Source organism: Sebastes umbrosus, chromosome 14 (assembly GCF_015220745.1).
Source record: "Sebastes umbrosus isolate fSebUmb1 chromosome 14, fSebUmb1.pri, whole genome shotgun sequence".
In the NCBI taxonomy this organism is placed as follows: domain Eukaryota; kingdom Metazoa; phylum Chordata; class Actinopteri; order Perciformes; family Sebastidae; genus Sebastes; species Sebastes umbrosus.
This window is the reverse complement of record NC_051282.1, coordinates 15,123,452-15,142,693: the sequence shown is the minus strand read 5'-3', so window position 1 is coordinate 15,142,693 and position 19,242 is coordinate 15,123,452. Positions and strand designations below refer to the sequence as shown.

The 19,242-nt window shown below is 39.2% G+C and overlaps 1 protein-coding gene across 1 annotated transcript; it reads left to right on the top strand.

Annotated features, from left to right (window-relative positions):
• Positions 1 to 1,533: 1,533 nt before the first annotated feature.
• On the top strand, positions 1,534 to 19,124 carry fam83fa (family with sequence similarity 83 member Fa). Its single transcript, XM_037792344.1, has 5 exons — positions 1,534 to 2,082; positions 10,495 to 10,662; positions 12,205 to 12,326; positions 15,525 to 16,312; positions 18,130 to 19,124. Exons 1-5 carry the CDS (start codon positions 1,609 to 1,611, stop codon positions 18,174 to 18,176), a joined length of 1,599 nt encoding a protein of 532 aa, XP_037648272.1. The 5' UTR covers positions 1,534 to 1,608; the 3' UTR covers positions 18,177 to 19,124.
• The last annotated feature ends 118 nt before the right edge of the window (positions 19,125 to 19,242 follow it).

The following is a 19,242-nucleotide window of genomic DNA, read 5'->3' as shown; positions in this document are numbered from 1 at the left end:
TCGATAGAATAGAAATATTCTGTTTTACTTTTGTACGGCACTTTTTAGGCGGATGTTTTACTGGGGTCCGGTTTCTGGTTTTTCATATATGTTCTTTGGAAGTAGTACGTCCTAATTTTATGCATACTTCACGCAACAGTATGTACTTTGTAAGGGTAGCGGCAGTACGCACTAGAAGTAAAAAGGAAAAGTATGACATTTGAAATGCAATCCATTGTAATACTGCATGGAATCCATGTGGGCAATTGACATTGGGTCATTATGGAACCCACGGACAATCCCATATAGGGCCCATTTACTACCCACATGGGCCCCACATACAAATGTTGGCTGTGAAGTGGACCAGGTGACTTTATAACACCAAATGTTTCTTTTATTCTGAAAGTTTTACAACAGGAAGTTCTTGGCTTGGCTTTAAACTGCCAAACAGTAGCTTGGTCCCGCCTCCTAGCTTCTCACCTGAGAGACTCACCTGAGCACCTGCCGTACCTGTCATAGTCATATTAGGATTTGAACGCATTTCTTATGCTAAATGCAATACCTGTGAGGGTTTCTGGACAATATTTGTCATTGTTTTGTGTTAATTGATTTCCAATAATAGATATATACATTTGCATAAAGCAGCATATTTGCCCATTAGATGTTAATAACAGTATCAAATACTTGACAAATCTCCCTTTAAAGGGACTGTTTGTAACTTTTTACACGTATAAATCACCCGGGTCGTTGTCCCATGCGCGCTCTCGCGTGGCTACGCTGTTCAGACTCACACTCCAACACAAACTACACGGAAGCACCAAAACCTCTTGGTTATATCTAGTGAAGCCCATCTTGCAAAACAGTAGTGGCGGCGGTCGTAGTACGCGGGGGAGACCGTAGCTTTGGTCTCCAACGCTGGAGTCTCTGCTCCTCTGAGTTATCCCGTGTCTTGTGAAGTGACAGGGCTCCGCAGAGAGAAACGTTATCGTCTCCAACCGGGTGCCGGTGTCTCCCTGTGGTCGCGGTCGGAGACGATAACGTTTCTCTTCCTGCTTCAGCCCCAGAGGCTGAGGCAGGAAAAGCCAACACTAGGATCAGCATTGATTCATGGAGAGACCTTCGTCTGGTCAGCTAACATTACTGCCAAGCAGGTGAAATATAGAGTGATATTGTGGTTTTAGCTGACGTGTGTCGCCTCACTGTTTTGAGCGATGCTCGTTCATGTCTATTTAGAGCGAGAAAGCGCGAGCCCGACGCTGACTTTCGTTGACTTAACGGCCACAGGTGTCGCTGTTAACAAACAGTCTCTTTAAGGTTAATTTTGAACAGACAAAAATGTGCGGTTAATTTATGAATAGTCGTGATTAACTACGAACAATCATGCGATTAATCACGATTAAATATTTGAATCGATTGACAGCCCTATGAGTTCAACCAGGTGAGACACAAACAAAGTGGAACAGGTGACCAAATGTTTCTTTTATTCTGAAAGTTTTACAACAGGAAGTTCGTGGGAGGCATACAGTAGCTTGGTCCCGCCTCCTCGCTTCTCACCTGAGAGACTCACCTGAGCACCTGCCGTACCTGTCCGCTCAGTGTTGTGGAGCAGCAGCGTGTAGACCTGCTGCCATGGCGATGTCTCAGTTAGAGTGCCTGGACGAGGGGCACGTTAACGAGAAGATCCCGGAGAGCAGACCGGACTTCTACTACAGCGAGGAGCAGCGGGCGGCTCTGGAGCAGCTCCTGAGGAACGGAGACGGAGCCTTCAAGATGCGCCTCAAGGAGGACAACATCAAGGACTTCCTCTGCGCCCGGGAGGTCGGGATGATCCGGGACACGTTCCGGGAGTGCGACACGGACAGCGACTCCGAGTCCGGAGAGCAGGAGAAGAGTAAAGGCTCCTCTAGTGCGGACTCCGGAGTCCACTCCACGTACTGGCCCCAGATGTCCGACACGGAGGTCCCGACTCTGGACATCGGCTGGCCGGGCAGCAGCGGGGTCTACAAGGGGGTGACCCGGGTCTCCGTGTTCTCACATCCTCCCAAAGAGCCAGGGCCACACATCAAGGAGGTGGTGAGGAGGCTCATACAGGAGGCACACAAGGTAACTAAGATTAGTATTATTATATTAATATATTATACTATATTATACTCTACTCTACTCTACTCTACTCTACTCTACTCTACTCTACTCTACTCTACTCTACTATATTATATTAAATATATTATATTATACTATACTGTATTATACTATAATATACTATACTATATTATATTATATTATATTACATTACATTACATTACATTACATTACATTACACTACATTACATTATATTATATTATATTATGTTATATCATATAATGTTATATTACGTTACATTAATTACATCACATTATATTATGTTACGTTACATTACATTGTATTATATTGTATTATATTATATTTTTTATTATATTATGTTAAATTACATTACATTACACTACACTGCACTACACTACATTACACTACACTACATTACATTACACTACACTACACTACATTACATTACACTATACTACACTACACTACATTACACTATAATACACTACATTACATTACACTACACTACATTATATGATATGATATTATATTATATTACATTATATTATATTATGTTATATCATATAATGTTTTATCATATTTTATTTTATTATCATATTAATAACCCTATTTCAATGTAAAAAGTAAAGTGATAGACTAAAAACTGCAAAAACAAATAGTCTAAAACAACTATATGTCATTTGTTAAGGGTTGTATAAAGTTGTATAATTTTATAAATTAAGCAACACTATCATTGAACATCAGTTGCTTAATTTTCTCCGGTTCTCATTCCCAAATTTTTTAATGAATTCATTTACTTTGATTAAATTATTCTCACCCCTGGTTGTTTTTTCCCCACTTTTTGGACTCTAATAATAAATGGTTAATAATTAATGTCTTTATTTATGTGAGAATCACAAGAAAAACATGAGGCTAAATGAACAAAACTCAGTCAAACCTTCATAAAAACTATTAAGGCAACAACTAACAATTACATCTTCTAATCACTCTATTATTGTCTTGATTAATCAGTTGATCTACGTATAAAATATCAGAAAATGGTGAAAAATGTTCAGCCTCATTTTTTTTCGACCAACAGTTTCAAAGCCAAAGATATTCAATTCACACATTCACAATGCAGATTAAAGCAGCACATTTTCACATTTGAGAAACTATAATTTAGGACTTTTGGCATTTTTGCTTGAAAAAGAAAAGACTTACTTACACCCAAATGTTTTTTTAGATTTTATTGATTTCTGCTTTGCCTTCTTACAGCATAATGTAGGTCAAACCTTTTCACGATGCACGCAATGCAATTCTGCAGAAAGGTGTGAATCTGCAAAGAATGACGCAGGCAGATTTGATAGATCTACAGATTAACAACAGTTGGATCGACTAAATCTCAAAGCCTGAGTTTATATCTACAAAGAACACAATGTTGAAGTCTTGATGTTGGCCTTAACAAAGAAAAAGTAAAACTCATTTATGAACATGTGAAAGTACCCGACCATGCAGTAAATCAGTGTCTTCTTCTACGTCATGTCCCTGAGTTACTGGAGCAGAACAGCAAAACAATACTTGTGAAATATTCAAAATGATTGGCTACAGGTGATCATGTGACCGCCTCCTACAGGTTAAAGAGACAAAAAACCCCAGGCTGAGATTAATTGCTGGCACTCCACATGTCTTTACGAATGCACGAGACAACCTTTAATGACAGTGTGAGGTTTAAAGGATTTTTAATCCACAGTAGACACACTGTGATTTTTAATCTCTAACAGGTAGCCGGAACATGAATGTTACAAATAAGATGTATTTATTTATGCCCAAAGACTGTATTTAGTATGATGAGGAAAAATGCCACTGCATTTGTTCTGATTGCTCAAAAAATCTTGAAATTTGGTACGGACATACTTTGGACGAGTATCTAACAGGACAACTTTTAAATTTTAAGATCACATGAAAAATCACACTTTTATCAATAGTCAAAGTCAGGATTTTTGAAAAATGAGGAAAAACGCTAACATCGTGTTTATTAAATGTTTTCCATGTGAAATCATTTTTTCATATGTGTACTTAATCTTTGATATTTAACTTGTTATGAGTTCATAGATTTCAAATACTTGATTGTGCTCCTTGTAGTTTCTGAGATACCGCCATTTTATTATCATAATATATCTAGTATTTGGGCACATGGGACTACTGTTTAGTAATTAACGTGATAATAACACGTTAACGCAAATTCGCCTCTAATTTCTTTAACGCAATTTGTGATTTTCAGGTTGAAACGGGCTCAGTTTTAAAGCTAGAGTGGAGATACTGATATCATATGAAACTAGAAAAACCTAAAGAATCCATTGGTACCAACTACTATGTCATAGTAGTTTGTCGTGAAGGAGGCTAAATAATGCTCCATGCACAAAATTCCAACAAAGTCATGGCCATTTTCAAAGGGGTCCCTTGACCTCTGACCTCAAGATATGTGAATGAAAATGGGTTCTATGGGTACCCACGAGTCTCCCCTTTACATACATGCCCACTTTATGATAATCACATGCAGTTTGGGGCAAGTCATAGTCAAGTCAGCACACTGACACACTGACAGCTGTTGTTGCCTGTTGGGCTGCAGTTTGCCATGTTATAATTTGAGCATATTTTTATGCTAAATGCAGTTCCTGTGAGGGTTTCTGGACAAAATTTGTCATTGTTGTTAATTGATTTCCAATAATAAATATATACATACATTTGCATAAAGCAAGCAAATTTGCCCACTCCCATGTTGATAAGAGTATTAAATACAAATCTCCGTTTAAAGTACATTTTCAACAGATAGACAAATGTGTGATTAATTTGCAATTAATCGTGATTAAATATTTCAATCGATTGACAGCCTTAATTTTTCCTAAAATATAATAGAGTCTATTGCAAAAACAGCACTCCCATGTGCCCAAAGACCACATATAGTATGATAAGAAAAACTCACTTTTCAGACAAACAGTTTGCAAGATTTAGAAAATTTCTTCACATCTGTGCTTAGGCAAACCCAGAGAACACCACCAAAGGAAAAGAAAAATTTCATTTGCGGCCACAAATGGGTTAATCATAACTTACTCAACCATTGAAGTTTTAATTGAGTAAAAATGTTGGTGTAGACGTCAGCCTGAGTAAAAATATAAGATAAGATAAGATAAGATATTCCTTTATTAGTCCCGCAGTGGGGAAATTTGCAGTGTACAGCAGCAAAGGGGATAGTGTAATAAACAAGATGCAACAGCTAACACAGTAAAAAAGAGCTAAACAAAGTGTAACAAAATATGAACCATTTAAATAGAAGGAAGTATAAAAATAGGAGCAGTATATACAGTATTGACAATAAACAGACTAATTAAAAGGACTATTCAGGATTTTTTTTTAAACTGAAATCATATTTATTCATCCCTTTTTGTTGTCAACAATAATGCTAACATGTTTATTTAAATGTATTGTTAATAGCTGTTATTATTTAAAGGAAAACAAGGTATACTTGTCTCAGCTGTCTTTATGCTAAGTGAGAGTGTTAGTAGTAATAGTCTTATATTTAACGGACAGACATGAGAGGGACATCGGTCTTCTCATCATCAACAGCTGAACACAGTTCTGCATACATTTACCAGACAGTGATAAATCATTACAGGACAGATATTCTTTGTAGAATACTGATTTAAACTCAGATAACATGACATGTTTGCCAATGGTTGCTAAGATAACAGTCGATTACTGTGCTCAGTATTGGTATGGAAATCATTTATCTATGATTTATCTTAGGGAATGAATTATTTTCATTGCATTTGAATTATTGTAAATTGATGGGAAGTGATTTTTGCTTTTCCATTTTACATAACATGTTTTTCATGCAACACATGCACTTTGAATAAATCTTACTAATTTTTAACTCAAAATATGTTTTGCTCACATAAAGTCAGTGTATCTTCTGGAGTGTTAATATAAGAAAAAGGTACTAAACACACATACCGTCATCATTGCACCTGGGTCCTAAGCCAAATTTTGAATGTGATGTGTCTTTTTAACTGTTGCTAATTATATGACCTATAGAGTAAAAAGGTACAGAAATTTCCCCAGGCACTTAACCTTCCCTCCGAAACCTAAAGTATACAGCATTATTATGTATGACTAATTTAAACTGCAGTAATCACATAACCGACTTACTGTAGAACACCTATAAAACCTAATGCCGGGTCCACACGACACGAAAATCAAGCTGATTTTGGGCCCGATTCCCCCCTCCTGACAACGGTCAGCAAAGCCCAGATTTTTTGATGGTTCTAAAGATTATCTTTCCAGATATTCCTGTGGTGTGAGGTCTGTTAAGAGTGTTTTTTACATCCCCGATCGGCTCGGAAGTCCATCCTGCCTGGCCACACCGATTTCAAATTGTAACATGTTCAATATTTACGATTGGATATCCTGTTGTGCGTGGGGAACCCCGAGGACAGACGATGACGCAATCACGTGGGAAAGAACGATAGTCAATTGAAAACAAAGCTGACTGAAGAAGGAAGGACAACAACCGCCGTCATGGCAGCTAATGCATGAGCTAATGCAAAAGTAGTAGTAAGATGGAGCTCAGAAATGAAGGACCGAGTTGTTGATTTGTGGCAACAAAACAAGTGTTTATTTAACGTGCCTCCATGACTTCATCCATCCATCCTTCGTCAATTTTCAATACAAAGTAGTGCAAAAACTAACATCGCTAATTTACACACACTAAAGTCACGTTTGATCGCAAGAGATATTGCGAGATTTACGTAATATTTTAGTCGGGACTAGTGTTGTTCATGAATGAATCTGTTAGTGTGTGGTGTGCTGTTTTGGCCAGATTGTTGCTCTCCACACACTATAGGAACTAAACTGTTGAATTTATCAAAACATGTCTTTATGTGTGGGGTCTCTCACATTTTCAACATCTGTTAAGATTTGAAAAGTCTTTTAGTGTGGGCCAGCCTTTAGCTGTCCTTACAGAATCATATTTCGCATATCTATCTCTGTAAGAAGGGTTAACAAAGCCCACAGCAGAAATAAAAAAAATGGGAGAGTCTAATGCAAGTTTAAACAAGCTGAGTCATACTTGGTGCAGACAGAAGCACGAGCAGCTCTAAATGTCAGCTTCACATCAGGACATGCAGCAGAACGTTAAAGGCTTGTTCAGCCTCCCCCACCGTCCTGCAGCCCAGGTTATAGGGTTGAACTTCTTTATTTTTCCCTCACCCACTCAGAGATTCCCATAACTCCCTCTGATTGGGTGACCTCCTTGGTATGCAAGCTTAAGCTAAAAAAGGGGAACATTGATTGATTTGTGTAGCACCGGAGGCTCCAGTCGCAGGGTTGGGTGAAAGGTTTGTTTTAACTGGCAGAAGGTGCACTGTTCCTCTTTTTGAGGTGTGGAGGACAATAAACTTACCCGGACCAGACACAGTTGAACGGAGCATTTGAAGGCGTCCAACAGTTGTTATTGGGCAATAATTGGACATACTTTGACATATGAAATAATCCTCTTTATTATCTGTTTATATTAGCCTACTGATGGCAATGACAGCTTAATAACAACATGCTGAGGTTGCTCCCCTTGAGGTGAAGTAAATCATCTACTCCTGAAATCTTGCCAAATACTGGAGAGAGGACTTCTGCATTTCAGTATCCTGAAGTTCTTTATACTTACAGAAAGGCACACACACACCTTATGGAAACAGGAAAAAGGCTACAGGATATCTTTATCTCAAATCAAGAGATGAAGCACAGCTGTGTCATTTATGTAGCAATGACTTCAGGGTTGCAAGCAAAAATGGTTTTCCGGCCAGGTGTATCTACATGACAGGTCCTTTCAAGAGTAAGTGCAGCGTTGCAGAAAATGTCTACATTGACAAGTCATTTAAATCCACATTCAGTCTTAAGGCCGTTACAAACCGGCGGCGTTTTTTTTCGTGCGATTAATTCACACCATAATGTATTTTTTGAACTGTTGTTTTTGTCAATACTTTTCACGCAAAACGTGAATATTATGCGGCAAAAAAAGCTGCATAATCAGGAACGAGGTTGATTTTCTGTGCTTTCACACCATGAATAAAGACATCAACCAGACATCAACTTGTGCAGAACGGGTTGAGTTGCGCCTATAGAGTTCTCCAGGGATGACGTATTTTTGTAGGCCAAACAGGAAGTTAGCATCGCCCCGGTTCCCTCGACAAAAAGCCAATGGGATTGTTCCATTGGGTTTTGGATTATTTCAGAAAATATGCTCTGTGGCAAACAAACGTTTATGATACTTACACGTTTTGTTCAGCAAGATGATCTTCACAAATGAACACCACTTTATGATTTTTGAAGTGTGAATGCAATCACCAGAAGTAAAAAGCTAACGTTAGGCCGTAAACGAACTACACCACGTTCACATGAACGTGAGTATACACAACAACGCTGTAAAGGTGGACGAGTCGGCGTGATGACGTTTAGTAGTCTCAGTTAGCCACTTGTTAGCAACCGCCTTTTTTAAGACACATAAAGGCTTCAGAATTCACGAGTGGGGTATTTATTGACGTATTTTATGTCGTATAGAGCAAAACGTTAAAATCTCTTCAGCTTGTGTGAACCACAGACCTTATTTCAGACATCTAACTAAAACCCCGTCAAAAAACCCATTGACTTTCAGACGAGGGAATCGGAAGTGTTAAAATGCTAACTCATTACTAGGTTTTAGGACTCTATATTTATGAAACAGTAGTCCGAACCAGAACTGCAAACTTTATTACTCCTTTTAAAGGTAGCGGAGACCAGATCCACTCCTTCTGTTCTTAACTTTCACAATAAAAGCTCTAGACTATTCTCAGTATTCAATAGTTGTTGAGATATTTCAGTCTACACCAAAGTCGTGGTGGTGGACCGAACGCTAAAAATAATGTTTATTCCTGAATGGTCTTAAAACAGATGGATTTACACTGAAAGAAGTGTAACTGTCTCCTTTCCTGGACAAACGTTTTTCTCAATACACAGCCTAATAACCAGATAAGATGAGTAATTGTTGACAGTTTACTTTTAAGGATTACTGTCAATCAAAATTTGACCAAGCTGCTGTTGCACGTAAAGCCGTCTGCCAGGAAAACTTGTTTGGAAGTTGTTGGATCAGGACTTATCATGCACGCGAGAGCCGCGATAAGGAATTGGAAAAATGCTCACATGATCACTCTAAATTGCACTCACGGATATAAAAACACAGTGTGGCTGTAAAATGCTTCACTGCAATAGTCAACATGTTTGTTTAATAAAATATACATAATATAAAGGTGCGCTGAAAATACCAAAATGGAAAGTACATTAGTTCTGTGGACTGTACTGTAGACCGATACCTGTACTGTATCTCGTGTCTTGTGACGGGATGATTTCCTCCTCAGCTCAGATCCTGTACGGTTATGTCATAGTCTTGAGCACAGACACACTGGTGGAATAATTAGCAGTGATAATTAGCAAGTTAATCCTAGCCGTTGCTGGACTGTGTCATAATTATTTTGAATAACTTTTTAGTCACCTGGAAAAACAAGTTCCACAGAAGCATCAACTGTCACTTCCTCTGTGAATTATACTTACATTTAGTATCACAACAGTAATTATCAGTTAGCGTCTGAGTGTCACAGTGTTTACCGACAGTGGGAGTGGTGAAAAATGTTCATGAGGCTTAATGTTGCGGTTATAAAGGCAACGAGACGTAACTAATCAAACACCCAGAAATCATCGGTTGTGACATCAGTAACGTGCGCACACACACATCTTTACCAACCCGTCTGGTCAGGTATGTTTTACAGTGAAACCAAATGGATAAGAGGAAAAAGAATCAGAGAAACATGGGTTAGCTAAGAGGACAAATATCTGTAGCCTCAGTGAAGGTGATGGGGACAAAAAATTCATGCCGCAATTCAAACAGAATCAGAAAAAATATTTGTCTCTTGCCGTTGACTACCGTTCATATTTTTTCCGAAATAAGGTCCCATGGTGGTCCACCGGAAGGGGCGGGACTTCACCTCTCTATAATAGTTTACACACACAACAGTTGACAAGTATAAATTGTTGAAGGAGTACTTCATCTAACGGGACTGTGGTGGCATGTCTGGCAAAAAGGGTTGGGAACCACTGCATCATATTTTACAAGCTCATCATACTGTATATGTTGGATGTAAAGTCTGAATCTGTAAAGTAACTACAGCTCTCAAATAAAGAGTCCAATACTTCCATGTGAATTATAGTGAGTATGTAAAGAAGCATGAAAATACTCAAGTAAAGTTCAAGTATTTCAATTTGTACTTGAGTAAATGTACTTAGTTACATTCCACCACTGCGGCTGTCCCTCTGCTTGGCTGCATTTAAATCTCCCCCCCTTCTGTGTTCCCCAGGTGGTGGCCATCGTCATGGACCTCCTGACTGACCTGCAGATCCTCCAGGACCTGCTGGATGCCTCGTCGCGGCGCGGCGTGGCTGTCTACGCTTTGCTGGACGCCAGGGGCGTGCCCCACTTCCTGGATATGTGCACTCGGCTGCAGATTAATGCAGTGCATCTGCGGGTGAGGAGTGAGCTCAGCAAATGCTGGAGAGCATGACAGAGTGCTACACACAGACAGAGGAGGGAGGCTCGCTAATACAATATACAAGCAAATGGAAACACCTCAGTTGGTCACTGCTCTGCCTCCTTTAGGAGACAATGGCAGCAATAATTATCATGGTTTACAAAGCATCATGTGTCATATGTCACGCCAAGTAATGGCTTTACTTTTAATCCTTATAGTAGCCGCTGTAATCTGTTATTTTAAAGGGTTTTTCTGGTCTTTTATATTGTTGCTTTTTAAATGACAAAGATGACAGTTTTAAACCTAATTAAGTACTCGTTTATTGTTAGATGCAGAAAGCAGAAGGACAATGAGGCGCAGTGTTTTGGTTGCGTCTGGTTGCTATGATACGGAATATCCGCAAAAATAAGGCCGAAGCACAAACAGTAGGGAGAGAGGACAGACCTGCTGGTCTATGTCTATGTCATTTTACACAAAGTTGAACATTTTTCAACTCTCGTCGATCGGAAAAAAAAAAGTACAACGCTCGCCGTTTGTAGCAGAGTGTAAATTTGTGTCACTCCCATTGCAAAGAATTCAAAAAAGAAAAAATGTGAACATCGCAGTTGTGGCGGTTGTTTGCCATCCCCTGCAGGTGGCTTGTCCAAATCGCGGCATTGCAATATTGTGGTTATTGCGACAGCTGTAATGCATCCATGTAGTCTTTGACCCACTTATGGGAAATTGGGGTAATAATACAAAAACAAATTCTCTTAAAAAGTACAAGAGGTGAATAAAACATTTAAATGGATGGCATCAAGCATAAGATTTTTGAGGAATACTTGGAAAAAGGAAATGCTGAAATATTGATGCTCAAATGTGTTTAAGGGTTAAATATAATCATCTTGCTTTCATGAATTAACATTTAATATCACATAATCTGCGTGTTGCCGAACCTGAGAAATGACGGTTAGTGCTGTTGTAGATCGAGATCGTGCAGCAGTTCACTGAGCCAGACTGTCATCCTATCTCCACGGGGACACAATACCCGGCCTTATCTGCTGTATGCAGAGTTTTGTAGCTCCAGTCTAGTTTGACTAGAGCGCTGGAATATACCTGGTTATAGTGGTGTCAGTTGATAAGGCAGTGAAAGGCCTTTTCAGAGCACTGGGCTCTGTTACTCTTACTTCTTACAAATGAACATTCATACATCCTGAGAACAAATCCAAAGACTGTAACTCGATGCTTCGGCAGAGGAAAGCCTCCTCCCAGTGTGTCCACTCAGTATCCACGTCTCCTTTTCTGTCTCTTTCCTTTCTCTTCCCTTTAAGTAAACATATGTGGCTATTAAGGGTTTGAGTTTTGCCCTTTATGTCTTGAGAAAAGTTGACTTGAGGTTGCAAGGTGTGACAGCGCAGTTTGACTTGGCACGTCCTTCGATCAGTTATGCATGATATATCAGGGGACGTTTGATAGCTGCGGCTGAGTGAGTTTACTCAGGCTCACCCGTGTGATGCTAAGCCAGCTGAAATGTGTAATCAAGCAGGTGTTTCTTTACAGAATCTGCGTGTGCGGACGGTGGGAGGTTCAGGGCTGGCCCTGTCGTTTGGAAAGCTGCCCGGGTCCCTGTGCTCTAAATACATGCTGGTGGATGGAGAGAAAGTCATGTTTGGGTCGTACAGGTGAGCACGAATATCCAGCAATGTCTTAAACTGGCACATTCAGCCTGTGCAGTCGGGATAATACTGTATGTCTATCCATCTTGTGAATGAGGTATTTTATTTTATTATCTCTGGTAACTCATTTTGTGAAGAGTCGGAAAAAGTTTAGTATGCAAAAGTGAAGAGAAACACATTTTTGTATGTAATAAATTATTATAAAAAGTATATATATATTTAAGCTTTTTAAAAATTGTTATACCCATCCAAAGCATCTCATGCAAGATCTTTCATACGAACAGGTTTGTTCTTACAAACTTCTGGAGTTGGTCTAACTGTCTACCAAATTAAATTGAATTAAAATTGAAATGAAACCTCCTCGTCCAAAAGTCAGACTCTTGATATTAATCAAATCATACATCAAGAAACGTGAAAGTTGTTGATACTCAGGGCTATAGACAGAGTTTAGTTGGTATTTAAAGCAACTCTAATCAATATTTTTATACTGATGCTGCTAAATTTGGTCTGTTTTTGTCTGCTGATTCCTGACAGCAACGCTTGAAGCTCTGCTGTATGTAAATTATTCTCTTTTCTAATTTTTCTGAATGAATTTGGCACAGTTTGTTAGCCATACGTGGCAAATGTAGCAGCATCGTTGATCAAATCTCACGCACAGGTGGTGTTCATCAAGTTGAAACAAGTTTTTCCAGTTAGGAGATTTAATCTGACTTGGAGCACACGGAAGAGATTTACAGATAAGAATACAAGATGTTCTCTTTCCATTGATATGATAAACTCCATCTGATGAGGAAATTCATTCAATCAAAAGCTCCAGTTACTAAATGGATCTTGTGGTGCAACTGTTGTGTTAACAACAATGGTGTGGTTTTTCTTTTCTTTTAAAGCTTTGTCTACCTTTTAAAAAAGTACAATAAATATAAATATTACTTCACTAATTCTTAAAAACATGATGTATCGCTCCATTTTATTAGCTACAATTCACTTAAAAATATAGCTTATTCATCTTGCAAGTTCAGTTTACTACTTGCTCCATACATGTGAAACTAAAACCACCTATTTTCCACTCTCAGATCCAAATGTTTAGAGGCTTTAAATATAAAAACAACTGCAGGCTACAACACAATAAAACTACTCAGATCAGCTCACTAATAACTCCTTAAGACTTCCAGAGCATATTAAACTGGTGGAATGACTGAAATGCTTTTTGCAGCACTCTCTTTATCTTCTTTATTACTAAATCTATCGTTGTAAATCAACTTCTCTGTTATGATTACTGACGTGTAAAACCAGTGTGACCTTATTATGAAGAGCCAAAAAGCTTTCTGTGTGTCACCTGAGTTCTCATTTAAAATGATTAAGCAGGTTCAGTGGAACGATTACGCCGCCTACATTTGTTAACCCCTTACACCCCCATCGAATGTATGGAGAGACCGAGGCTCTCACACCTCTTTAAATCAAATACAGTAAAACGTTTTTGTCAATCTGTGCTTGTTTGACATTCAATAATCATGCTTTAATACACACTGTTTAAAAAAATATGTTTCTTCACAAAATGTAAGGTAAAGTGATTCCAATATTTTTAGTGCCATTGTAAGAGTTTAAGCATATTTTGATGATTATCGGGATAATATCGTGAATTACAATTATTTAGGCCAGGATAATTGTGACATGACATTCTCATATATGTCTAGTCAGTACACAAATGTTTAAGTTGTATATGTTGTATAAAATGTATATGTTGTTGCTTAGCTGAAAAAATCCTTAATTGTAATTTATACATTCATTCTGAATCATACTGAAACGTTTATAAAAAAATCTTCTAACAGAAAACCCCATCCTCATTTGAAACTGACAAATACCTGACCCGGACTCCCTGCAAATATAAGCTGATTTAAATGTTTTGGCTACAACATAAAGAGTTAAGCTCCTGTTTACAGTCGCCTGTCTGAATACAGATGACACATCTTTCCACATGTTCATGTGTCTTCTATCAGCCAGCTCTGGTAAACCACGTTAGAGACCACAGCAGTTTCATTTTGAATTCTTTAGAATCAAAACTGGAATGACTGGTTCGTGCCAAGTGAAATGAGCGCTTCATGTTTTAAGTCATGTGTTTTACCTAGTTATGATCGGAAGTTTACGTGAGGAAATTTGGGTTTTTTTGACTTTCAGGTCAAGTTTTCAAAGCTTTTAAAAACTGGAACAAACTCCTGCTGCTTCTGCATTCAAAGGCTAGATTTGCTACGAAAAAAAAATTACAGTTTTTCATTTTGACTCACTTCGCTTTTTTTTTTATATCACTTAGCTTAGCACAAAGACTGGGAACAGGGGGAAACTGCTAGCCTGGCTCTGTCCAAAGGTGACAAACTCCACCTACCAGCGCTTCTAAAGTTTACTAATTATAACACAATACATCTTGATTGATTAATCTGAACAAGAACGGAAGTGTAGAAAATGACAATTGACATTTTTAGGAAGGGTTATGAACCAGACTTTTTGGAGAGGACCAGTAACTTTCTGTGGTTTCTGCTGGTTGCCTGGTCAAGAAATAGTCAGTTTTTGTCACTTTTACACTTTTTGTACAGTTGAAACTATCAAGATATAACATTTTAGTGAGCTTTGGAGATGCTGGTAGGTGGATTTTGTTACCTTTGGACAGAGCCAGTCAAGCTGTTCCCCCGTTTCCAGTCTTTGTACTAAGCTATTACCGGCTGGCATATTTACCAGACAGATACGGTATGCAAGTAGTGACAATCTTCTCTAACTCTCGACAAGAAAGCAAATAAGCGTATTTCCCAGATTAAATATTTCCTTAACTTTTACACCACAGTTTTGGTTTATATTAGAGCTGTCAGTGGATTAAAATATTCAATCACGATTAATCGCATGATTGTCCATAGTTAATCCTGATTAATCGCAAATGAATCAAATTTTGTATCTGTTCAAAATGTACCTTAAAGAGAGATTTGTCAAGTATTTAATATTTTTATCAACATAGGAGTGGGCAAATATGCTACTTTATGCAAATGTATGTATATATTTATTATTGGAAATCAATTAACAACATAACAATGAGAAATATTGTCCAGAAACCCTCACAGGTACTGCATTTAGCATAAAAAATATGCAAGTTGTGGTGCCTTAAAGAAATTAGTGGCATTCAAATTACAGCCCTAATTAAATCCCTCTTTTCTCCTCCAGCTTCACCTGGTGTTCCTCTCGGATGGACAGGAACACGATCACCGTGATGTCGGGACAGATCGTGGACTCCTTCGACAATGACTTCAGGGAATTGTACGCCGTGTCTGAAGAGGTGGACCTCTACAGGGAGTTCAACATCACCAAGCCGCCTATTGCTACGCCCATCAGGAAGCCAAAGGTGGAGAATATCCAGCCTCTGCCCGTCTCCACATCTCGCTTTCAAGTATCTGCCGGGGACTGTAGACAGGTACCTGCACATAAATACCACAATCCTAAGTACTCTTTAGTTTTTGGGAACAGTACAGGCCTCACAGGTTCCCTACAAGACCTGTCGACCCACAACAACTCGCTGGTTGGCGGGCTGAACCAAAGGAGCGGCCTACAGAACAACATCCTTCATGCCGGCAGGACCGGCAAGGACAAGGTGGACCGAGTCCCCCCTCAGAGTCCTGGTTTACCCGCAGAGGAGGAGGATGATGATGGAAAGGGAGACGTGAAGAAGAACCAGGTCTTTGGAGCGAAAAAACAACGCAGCTCGTTCAAGCACTTCCTGAAAGGCAGAGGAGCCAATCAGAGCACAGAGACTATAGAGGAAGGCGTGGTCACTCCTCAGAAACCCTCCCCCACCTATAAGGTGTCAGAGACCAATGGCGTCGCAGGAATTGAGTTGGAGGACTCGTTTGAGATCATTGAGAAACCAGGTCTACTGAAATCCATAATCAAGAAGCCCTCAAAGGTCATTCAGAGAAGTATGTCTCTGCAGACCTTAAACACCGGAGACGACGACGGTACGTCTTCACATACTCTATTGTTTGTTTGTTTCATTATCGTCCAAACCAAAATTCTCAAAATGTTTTTTGTCTAACGAAATATTCTGCTACTGTCCATATTTGTTGCCGTTTAGCCTTTCAAAAACTGCGGTCAAAAACCCGATGCTCCCGCTTGCCGCACACAAAGGGAGGCACACACCGACGAGTTACATTCATTAAAGAAAGTTGATTTAATGCAAAAGACTAATATTTAAACCTCAGTAGAAGCTTTGAAGGTAAAAAAAAAAGGGACCTAGTTGTTAACTAGTGTAGTTCCCGTTCAGAACGGGCCGATTGCTTGGCTCTTGGTAGTGCAGCTTGCAGCGTTATTGGCGGGCGAGTCTGTTCGGTAGGGATAGGCGATACCAAACTTTTTTAATTTGATACGATACCGATACTGCTGTGCGCAAGGTTCTGATGTCACATGGTCTCCACAGTCATGTGACACGGGCCAGCTAAATACTGTTTTGGCACAAACATTATACAAAAGTAGTGAAAACGTTCAGAAGTAATGCAACCACCCACGTTTATATTTATATCATGTTATTATCAATATTTTTTTAAAAGAATCAGTACTAAATTATTAGCTAGTATCGAAGTATTGATACCACAGTATCGATCTACCCATCCCCACCGTTCGAAGCGCATGGCCGCTAGGAACGGCTGATTGATGGCCCCCAAAAGTGCTGTTTGCAGCGTTCTTGAGAACCGCTCCTCGCTCATTGAACCCAGGGAATTGAAGAAGAGTTTGGTTTCACATTATTATATTATCATATATTATATTATACTGTCTATCATAATTACTGTATATCCAGCTTTCAGCAGCAAAATGAACTTCAACCCGGAGCGCTTTCGCTTGTTTATTCAAAGTTTATTAACATTGAACATGTTGCGTACATACTTGCCAACCTTCCCGATTTTCCCGGAAGACTCCCGTTTTTCATTGCCCTCTCCCAGTTTCCTCCTGGGGTCACAATTCTCCTGTTTTTCTCCCGATTTATCACAAATTTTCACACTTTTTAGCCTGTTTCTGAAACTGAACAGCGTGTATAATCCCTACTGTTTCCACCCGGATGATAATAGAGCTACACCAGCTGTCGTTTCCCAGTGGAAGAGAGCAGTCTATGCTCGCGACACAGCACAGTTTGAGCTCATGTTTAAGTTGCGCTCGTCACAGCGTGCAGCGCCCAATGTTGGGCTTTGCTTGATGCAGCAGAAAGCTGGCGCGGCGCGGCGCAAGCTGTTGGAAATAACAAGTTTCAGAGCGCAGTGGTGCCGTTGTCACATTGTGTCTGAAAGGACCTTTAGAGAGTAAGAGAAGGAGAGAGAAATGGAGAGAACTAAGACAAATAAATACTCAAGCAGGAGCAAAAATAAATAAAAACGAATGAATATTAGTTTATAACAGAGATTCACACGCAAAGTTCACACTGGAGTGGTGAATTATTCAGTTTTCTTTCCTGGGAGTTAAAGGTAAAATCAAAAGTTTAACATAAAAATGCTGTTGCAGTGTCCTTATTATTTAGTTATTTTCACTCTTTTAAAGTGGAAATAACACTAATTTTATTAGGGGGTCCCCCATGTCCCGCGCTTTGATTTTGAGATCCTCCCTTTTTTTAAAGTCTCAAGGTTGACAAGTATGGTCGCGTGTGCAAATTGCACCATATTCAACACTACACATCCTTGGGTCCCCAGCAATAAACCCGCCAAGTGTGAAGTAGTTCAGTTCTCGAGATGGACATACAGATCCTTTGCTTTATAGTTAAATTAATCCATTATTTATTTTTCCTCAACAGGATCCAAAAGCCGGCGGCGTCAAAAGAAGAACTGCATCCAGTCATGAGATCAGACACAACAGGACAGACTGAGGTTATAAAGAGTTACGTATAAAGAGCAGCGGCGGATCTCATGAGTCACAGTGTCACCTCACTGTAACCAGGTGACTTTAGTGTCTCTGGTCTGTTACACTGCTTCAGGTGAAAGTCCTCATGGGAGTGACCACCGATGAGATGTTTAACTAATCATGTGAGGAAAAAGCTCCTCCAGAGAATCTCAACACTGAAGCCAAAGTGCTGACGGAGGGAGGTTTCGCCATTTTTTTCTACGTTATTTTTGTATTAAATTATTCCACAGTTAAATGTTTTTATACTTTATGCTCGAAACCTGAACACCACAGAGCAGCCCAACGCTGTGTCACCCAGGTAGAGTGGGTGGATTACATCACTCCTGGTCTCTATGGAGACGGTAGAGGTGATGAGTAGTGCCGTTTGTCCCTGAGTGTCGCCTTACAGAGGACCGTTGGTAACAGAGTAAGTGTTCATCAGACTGTGTTGTACAGGCTGTGAATAATGTACACAGTCCTGCCGTGTTTCTGCACACCGTCCGAGGACTTTGTATGTTTACACTGCGGGTGATTCAGGTGAATCTGGCACAGATTAAAATGTGAATCCTTGAGAACCACTCGAGACGAATTAATCCTAATTTTGTAGCAGAAATTGAATAAAAGACATGAAATATCAGATTAGAAAACTGGTGTGTGTGATTAAAATGTCAGTTAAAATTCAGACTTTTACAACAAGCCAAATATCTTTTAATTCATTTTGTACAATGTGAAGCAGAAATTAACCAAAAGTCAACATTCAGGTACATTAGAAACAGGTTTACTGGTCTCCCTGAAGAGAAAAGACTGTGTTATTTGATTAAGACTGAAGACGAAGTCTAGTTCCTGTTTTATTGTTCATTGTATGATGATTTAAGTGCTATTTTTTTTAGTAAAATGTCCTTAATGTCTGTCTTCTGGATGAATTATTTATTTGTTGTTGCCTGGTATGTCACATGTAACATTAACCCATTAACATTAATTTGTCCCTTTCAGTAGCTTTAAGGTTGAAAGAGATCATCAAGGAAGA